This window comes from Panonychus citri, unplaced genomic scaffold (genome assembly GCF_014898815.1).
Source record: "Panonychus citri isolate SS breed McGregor unplaced genomic scaffold, ASM1489881v1 Contig00028, whole genome shotgun sequence".
Classification (NCBI taxonomy): domain Eukaryota; kingdom Metazoa; phylum Arthropoda; class Arachnida; order Trombidiformes; family Tetranychidae; genus Panonychus; species Panonychus citri.
The window spans coordinates 102210-109709 of record NW_026515433.1 but is presented as its reverse complement, the minus strand read 5'-3'; the positions used below and the strand labels follow the sequence as shown (position 1 = coordinate 109709).

The following is a 7500-nucleotide window of genomic DNA, read 5'->3' as shown; positions in this document are numbered from 1 at the left end:
ACCTTAGCTATTGGCTTTTGATGGCAAATATTTTCTCATCTTCACGATTAATGAATCTGGATAGTTGAACAATTTAATTTATATACCGGCGAATTATAAATAGAATTACGAATGAAAATCGTAATCAACGAAATGAGTTTAAATTAATGCGCCAAAATTTCATGTGTTTTGTTAAATTTTATTTTCTTGTTTTGGTTTGTGCATTAAATTGTCACTTTAATCATGGATTATTTGTCAAGCCGTTTAAACATTTCGATTTTGAAAGAAGTTGCAAGAAATGAATTACGATCTTGTTTACAAAAATTCAATGGAACTAAGGTAAGGCGATTTTCTCGTGTTTGACTTTTTTCGCTGTTGGTTGATTCTAATTATGCTTTCGACTTTTAATTATCCAGGCAATCGTTTGGGATGGAAAGATACTTGGAAGCATTGAGCTCGCTGCTGATTTCACTTTTCTCAAACAATGTGGGGTCATTCAAATGCTTCATCTGAGACCAGAGAAATTGCCGACCATCCAAGCGGATTGTTTGATTTACTTTCTTCGTTCTAAAGCATCTCTCATGAAGATTGTCGCTGACAATTTGCAAGGAGAAACCCGACAATCGTTGAATAAGGACATTCATCTTCTATTAATGCCCTACAAGAGTTGGCATTGTGAGAAAAAGCTTCAAGATTATGGAGTCTTGTCAATGATTACGAGTATCAATGAATATCCCATTGAAATACTCCCACTGGATTCTGATGTCATTTCAATGCAACTTGCTGATTGTTGTAAAGAGCTTCTCATTGACAAAGATTATTCCTGTTTACTTCATGTAGCTCGAGCCATCATGACGCTTCAATCATTATTTGGTATCATTGAAACAGTCAATGGACAAGGTCCATGGGCTCAAAGAGTCTTTGACTTGATGACTAAATTAGGCAAAGAAATGTCTCTCAAAGAGTCACAAATTGTTCCACAAATACATAATCTTCTACTAATTGATCGATCTGTTGATTTTGTATCACCCTTAATGAGTCAGATGACTTTCGAAGGTCTACTCGATGAAATATTCGGGATCAACAATGGAATCATCAAGATACCTTCGGACAAACTTAACAAGTCCAACGAAAGCAGCTCAATTCGTAACAATACTGCCGATGGTGTGAATGACCCACCGACTGAAGTCAAATCATTCCGCTTGAATTCAACTGATCTTATTTACAGTAAAATACGCGACAAAACCTTCTACGATGTCGGACCGATCATCAGAGATAATGCAAAAAAGTTATCGGTCTTGATTGACGAGAGACATGAAGCAAAAAGTGTCGATGAAATGAAACTGTTCATGAAGAAATTGCCGTCACTTCAAGCAGTCAGGAATAGTCTTGGAAATCAAACTTCCATTGCTGAGATTGTCAAAACCATTGTGGACACCGAGGAGTTTAACCAAACAGTGGAAGTGGAACAATTGTTTGTTAATTGTGTTGACACGGACAAAGTTAATACTTACATTGAAGATTGTATTGCTCAGCAAGAATCACTGGACAAGGTACTGCGACTGATTTGCCTTCAATCTCTCACAAATAACGGCCTTAAAAGTAAAACTGTCGACCATTATTTCCGTGAGATTCTTCAAACATATCGATATAAACATCTTGTTACTTTGAACAATTTAGAAAAGTCTGGTCTCATCAAACAGAGAACGAGTATTCTTGTGAAAAACTACAATATACTTAGAAAAACATTTCGATTAACTAAAGAGAAAAGTTCTGGTCCTGATAATGACATCACTTATGTCTACAGTGGTTATGCTCCTCTTTCAGTTCGACTCGCAGAGTTCATGATCTACCCTGGTTGGAGAGCGATTCCCGAAGCTCTCAAGTTGCTTCCAGAACCAACATTTGAAACAACACAGGTCATTCCAAACGGACTTCAGAAAGGCCTTAATTCCGATTCTTCTGCATCCACACCAACACAATCAGGCGAACCTAAAGTCGTTTTGGTTTTCTTCATTGGTGGAGTTACTTTTGCCGAAATATCTGCTCTTCGTTTGTTATCACAACGAGCCGATTGTAAGTTGCGAACTTTTCTTGTACCATTATTGAGATCTTTGATTTTCGCTCTGAAATAATTAATCATTTTCTACTTTACAGTAAACGTTGAATTTCTTATTGGAACCACGCATATAATCAATGGGAAGACTTTCATCAATTCACTTGGAGAAACTTTCGATAAGAAGAAGCCATTTTTATGAAGTATCAACAATTTTGTTAATTAATTTAAAGCTGTTGTATTTTTATTTTAAGTATTATATCAAAATTAATTAAAGTGCACCCACTGGGATTCATGTATAAACAACGAGACAAATTTTATAAGACAATTTTAGTGGTTTATAATTTAATGGTGGTTGATTTTGGTAACTTAAACATTATGTGCAATGAGATTGTCATATCATTGAACAGACAAGAATTTATATCATATTATGTAAAATGAATCCAGGTATTGGGTATAATCAATATCGGAATTAATCTCATAAATCTGCGAACAAAAAGGAAGATTGAAAAAGAAGTGAAAGTGAAAAATTCATGATCATAAGTCCATCATCTCATTAGCATCCATGAGGCAGTTATCACAAGTATCGACATCGACCTCCAATGATTCAAAAGATTTAGGAATATTTATGGTCGTCTCTTCCTCTTCCTTCTTTTCATTTTGATATACATTCAATGGAGGAGGTAGTAATCCAATCGGAGGTTGCCAGAGAACGAGTGATTTAGTTGACTTATTTAATTCGTCTTGGAAAAGTCGCTCAATCCTGTCGTTACGAGCGTTTAAAGCTTGTTTAACTTCATCTGAAAGTACAATAGTAGGTTTTAGGTCGTCATTTGAGATCTCCTCTTCGCTCTCAAATTCATCATCTTCTCTGGTAGGTGAGTTTGCATGATCCAGTGATTCAACATTGCTTAGACTCATTTCATTGAATTTTGCTGTCACTTTATCTTCACTGATATACTGTTTTGTAGGTGGTTGACCAATGTTTTCGTCAAGATCCTCATCATCTGAACTCTTTCGTCTCTTTAAATGTAGGTTGGACGTACAGGTTCCAGTTCCTGAAGAAAGTTTATTCAAAAGTTCCCATTCAGTAGCAGTTTGAGAAGTACATGGATCAGGAGAGCAAATTTCGTCTAATCAAGGTATGAGGTAAATAAAATAAAAGGTAAATAAAGAAACGAATACATGCAAAACTCAAATGAGGCCTAAGAGATGAAAGGGAACATTTAACGAAATACTTACTGTAAATTGATGGTCCAGCAGTAAATCTCATAATGTAAGGATGAGCTACAAAAGGATTCAAATTTGTAGGATTTGGCTGCATTTGTGGCTGAGCCCAAGGCATGTTAGTAGGGACAGTATGTGACCAAAAGCTATTATAATTGTCCATCATGTTATTAACACCATTCAAATTGGTTGGATTAGTCACAGGATCGGTATTGAGAGGATTATAATTTGCGTTGAATCCAAGTGAACTTAGAATACTAGTTGGTGTCCTGTAATCACTGTAATAAATAAATAAGTATACAAGAAATCAGAAAATGGATAAATCAAAAGCCCCATTATAGCCAATAGTTGATCAACTCACCTGGAGGACAGATTAATTTGCCTTTCTGAATTGGGCAAAAACATCATTTCTTAATTTCTTCAATATACTTCATCCAATGAATGAGAGAGAAATCAAGATTAGTGTTCGTCGACTCAATGAATAGAGAAGAAAATGACTTCACTCAAATGCAATTAAGATGAACACAAAATAATAAAGAAAAAACAATTACTAATGACAATCGAAACAAAACAACCAGAAAATTTCAATGAGTCTCTCAGCTGAATTTTAAAGCTTCTAAACTGCTATTCGAAAGCAGAGACCCCAAGCGAATTTTCTAGAAAGTTCTGGTTCTTCTGTTCAATCTTTTCAATTCACTCATTCATTCATCATTTCTCTCAATGCAACGAATGCTGAAGGAAAGTGATAAACTGTAGCATAAATCTGGTTGATTTTGTTTTAAAGTTGAGCAAATTCATTTTAGAATTTCAATGAAAGTAGTGGATTTTAATTAACAATCAATCTGCTGGTCGATCGACCAAATGTTAATTGGTTGACATGCGTAAACAATTGAAAGCAAATGTTTACATTCTCATATCACATGTTCTTGTGCTTTCAGTTTTTCTTTTAATTTTATTATCCCATTTTTGTGTTAATTGTTTATAATTTGTTTCTCAAATCTTTCGTTTTGATCTGATGAGGCTTTTCCATAGCCTTTGCAAGACTTTTAGCTTAGTGAACTCAAATTCAATTGCCATGGCGAAAGTATCAGGACCATCGGTCAAGGAGGAGATTCTTAACATGCCGGAACTCAAATTACTGTCCGATCTGTTCATCAACCGCGGGTATCTTTTAAGATTGGCTGGTGGTGCTGTTCGTGATATATTACTGAACACACAGCCGAATGACTATGATCTGGCTTCAGACGCGACTCCAGACAAGATGATTGAAATTCTCTCCAATCGGGAAAATATAAGGTTAATCACAACTCCATCAGGGGAGAGACATGGAACCGTCGCCGCTTTGATCAATGGATCTAAAATGTTTGAAATAACTACTTTAAGGATCGATAAGGTGACGGACGGAAGACACGCTGAGGTAGAATTCATTCAAGACTGGAAACTTGATGCTTTGAGACGCGACTTTACCATCAACTCGATTTTCATGGATTTGGATGGAACAATTATTGACTTTTTCGATGGTCAAAATGATCTAAAGGAAGGAGTCATTAGGTTCGTTGGAAATCCAACATCAAGAATTCAAGAAGATTATCTCAGGATCATGAGATACTTTAGGTTTTATGCAAGATTTGGACGTAAAGAACACGAAGAAGAGACCGTGAAGGCCATGACCGATAATGTTGATGGGTTGGCCAATATTAGCGGGGAAAGAATTTGGTCAGAAATGAAGAAAACGCTCAGTCAACGTAATTGCAATAAAGTTATTCCTTTACTATTCCAGGCCAATGTTGCAACTCACATGGGCTTTTATACTAATGTGAATCCTATGGACTTGGAACAATTCAATAGTGTTCATGGAAATGTTTGGGCGATGGACGTTCCATTTGAGCCCATCACTTTATTCACCAGTTTAATCAGAACACCAGAAGAACAGATCAGTCTAATTACCCGATTAAGAATGTCAAATCTCGAGAAAGAAATCAGTTCAATGATCCTGAACAAACGAAACAATAATCATGATCTTTCCTTGCGAAGTTTACAAAAATTTCTTATTCTCACTTCGAAATCTAATCAAAAAGCATCTCACCGACAAATCCTCGAGTTACTTAAGTACAAAGGAGCAAAAGATGTTTACAATGATATTGTCGATTGGACAGTTCCGGTTTTCCCGCTTCGAGGCGACAAAATTGGACCAAAAATGAAAAAACGTCAAATGATAAGTCAAGTTATGTCCGAATTGAAAACTATTTGGGCCGATAACTCATTTGAAATGACCGATGATGAGCTTATCAAGGAGATGGACAAACTAATAGAGAAATATAATTCAATTGCTTCTTGATGATTAGGAATAATTGTAATTAAGAGTATTCAAATACACCATTAAAGTTCATATTGAAATTTTATTTCCGGTATAAATCAAGTCGAATCATCGATATAGAATCAAAAGAAACCATCCAATGGATGTTGTCTGTCCAGCAGATTCAGAGCTTTTGTTCAGAATGAGTTCTATCTTTAGGAGAAATTAAGAGAAACAATTTATCACAGATAAGATCGTCTTCTTTTAGAAAGTCATGTTGACTTAAATAGCCACTGATGTTACTGGATTTTTACTAATCGAATCATCAAAAGCGTTTTGAACGACCGTTTTTAAATCTTTTTCTCCTGATTCTTTCCAATATTTAACGATTGTTGATAAATTTGGACAATTAGATAAACATTGAGGGTTCGGTGATGCCATAACTTCAATTAAAATTTTGGCAAATTTATCTTCCTCGGGTCTCAATGTTGACGATGCTTGAGAAAGATAACTAGCCAACATCGGATAATCAGTTGCTACCTGTCGACCAGCTTGACATGCTATTGATTCCTTACACTCGTCACTGTCCAGTCCAAGAACGACCATCGCTTGTTGAACCAATGGTTCCAGTTCAGTCACCTGGTTGAGTTTCTTGACAAAGGAATCAGTTGAACCAACCAACGGCTCCACAACTGGACCAAGATTACGAGCTGATCTGGCGATTGTTGGTCCAACCAAATAAGATGTCACCCCGAATAAAGATAAAGACCTTTGAAGGGCTTCAGCCAGTCCTGGTACAGGATTTGTTAAAGCTCGAATCATAATTGGAACCACAGTGTCAACAAGTTGGTTCTGTTTGACAATTAGTTCTCGTAATAACTCTACAGCGGGCAAAGCTTCAATTGTTTCTATTATATTCTCGGGACCCAAGGGCATTGACGGCGATGAAACTGAGGAGGTTTGAGGAACCATTGTGTTTGGTCGTTGGCTGGATAGGTCAAAATTCACCAATAAAATTAAACAAATTAAAATAAACACACTTGTTGATGAACTATTCATGATGTGGAAATTAAAATGATTGCAAAGCAACACTAGGAAAATAATAATTAACTGGTAAAAGTGATGAGAAACTGTTTCAGTTTAATTGACTTAAAATTGTGATGACATTAAACATAAGACACTTGATCTTTTATATCAATTCAACTTTTATTCAAATTGTACAATTAATTACAAGGAAAATCATTGGACAATTTAATCAACCACATAATCTTAAATTCTCTTCCTAATTGGCTAATCATTTTCTTAAAACATCTTTAATCACTCACCTTAAAAGGTTATTCTAAGCACAATTAACGAGGAACTAAAAAAGAAAAGAAAAATTTGTTCTAAAAAGAGGTGGCGCCAGTAAAGAAAAGAAAAAAATTAATTTCTTTTCTGTTTTTAACCTTTCAGTGATTAAAGATGTTTTAAGAAAATGATTAGCCAATTAGGAAGAGAATTTAAGATTATGTGGTTGATTAAATTGTCCAATGATTTTCCTTGTAATTAATTGTACAATTTGAATAAAAGTTGAATTGATATAAAAGATCAAGTGTCTTATGTTTAATGTCATCACAATTTTAAGTCAATTAAACTGAAACAGTTTCTCATCACTTTTACCAGTTAATTATTATTTTCCTAGTGTTGCTTTGCAATCATTTTAATTTCCACATCATGAATAGTTCATCAACAAGTGTGTTTATTTTAATTTGTTTAATTTTATTGGTGAATTTTGACCTATCCAGCCAACGACCAAACACAATGGTTCCTCAAACCTCCTCAGTTTCATCGCCGTCAATGCCCTTGGGTCCTGAGAATATAATAGAAACAATTGAAGCTTTGCCCGCTGTAGAGTTATTACGAGAACTAATTGTCAAACAGAACCAACTTGTTGACACTGTGG

At 35.2% G+C, this 7500-nt stretch overlaps 3 protein-coding genes across 4 annotated transcripts; 2 read left to right on the top strand and 1 right to left on the bottom strand.

Annotated features, from left to right (window-relative positions):
• Positions 1 to 160: 160 nt before the first annotated feature.
• On the top strand, positions 161 to 2342 carry LOC128396841 (vacuolar protein sorting-associated protein 33A-like). Its single transcript, XM_053357470.1, has 3 exons — positions 161 to 318; positions 396 to 2055; positions 2137 to 2342. Exons 1-3 carry the CDS (start codon positions 223 to 225, stop codon positions 2235 to 2237), a joined length of 1857 nt encoding a protein of 618 aa, XP_053213445.1. The 5' UTR covers positions 161 to 222; the 3' UTR covers positions 2238 to 2342.
• LOC128396849 (uncharacterized) lies at positions 2327 to 3850 on the bottom strand. Of its 2 annotated transcripts, none has more exons than XM_053357483.1 (3): positions 3624 to 3850; positions 3278 to 3540; positions 2327 to 3168 (listed from the first exon to the last, which is right to left on the bottom strand). In XM_053357483.1, exons 1-3 carry the CDS (start codon positions 3668 to 3670, stop codon positions 2573 to 2575), a joined length of 906 nt encoding a protein of 301 aa, XP_053213458.1. In that variant the 5' UTR covers positions 3671 to 3850; the 3' UTR covers positions 2327 to 2572. The 2 variants fall into 2 exon arrangements, with proteins under 2 accessions (XP_053213458.1, XP_053213459.1); XM_053357484.1 differs by having other exon boundaries at positions 2327 to 3093.
• A 200-nt stretch (positions 3851 to 4050) lies between these two features.
• On the top strand, positions 4051 to 6724 carry LOC128396845 (CCA tRNA nucleotidyltransferase 1, mitochondrial-like). The gene has a single exon (XM_053357478.1). The coding sequence runs from the start codon at positions 4278 to 4280 to the stop codon at positions 5598 to 5600; it is 1323 nt and encodes a 440-aa protein (XP_053213453.1). The 5' UTR covers positions 4051 to 4277; the 3' UTR covers positions 5601 to 6724.
• The last annotated feature ends 776 nt before the right edge of the window (positions 6725 to 7500 follow it).

Bases quoted from the DNA above. Each gene is read 5' to 3' on its own strand.
- LOC128396841 (XM_053357470.1), top strand. From the start codon at position 223: ATGGATTATTTGTCAAGCCGTTTAAACATTTCGATTTTGAAAGAAGTT. The intron at 319-395 runs GTAAGGCGATTT...TTAATTATCCAG, and splicing joins AAAAATTCAATGGAACTAAG to GCAATCGTTTGGGATGGAAA. The intron at 2,056-2,136 runs GTAAGTTGCGAA...TCTACTTTACAG, and splicing joins GTTATCACAACGAGCCGATT to TAAACGTTGAATTTCTTATT.
- LOC128396849 (XM_053357483.1), bottom strand. From the start codon at position 3,670: ATGATGTTTTTGCCCAATTCAGAAAGGCAAATTAATCTGTCCTCCAG. The intron at 3,541-3,623 runs GTGAGTTGATCA...TATTTATTACAG, and splicing joins CAAATTAATCTGTCCTCCAG to TGATTACAGGACACCAACTA. The intron at 3,169-3,277 runs GTAAGTATTTCG...TACCTTGATTAG, and splicing joins TGCTGGACCATCAATTTACA to ACGAAATTTGCTCTCCTGAT.
- LOC128396845 (XM_053357478.1), top strand. From the start codon at position 4,278: ATGAGGCTTTTCCATAGCCTTTGCAAGACTTTTAGCTTAGTGAACTCA.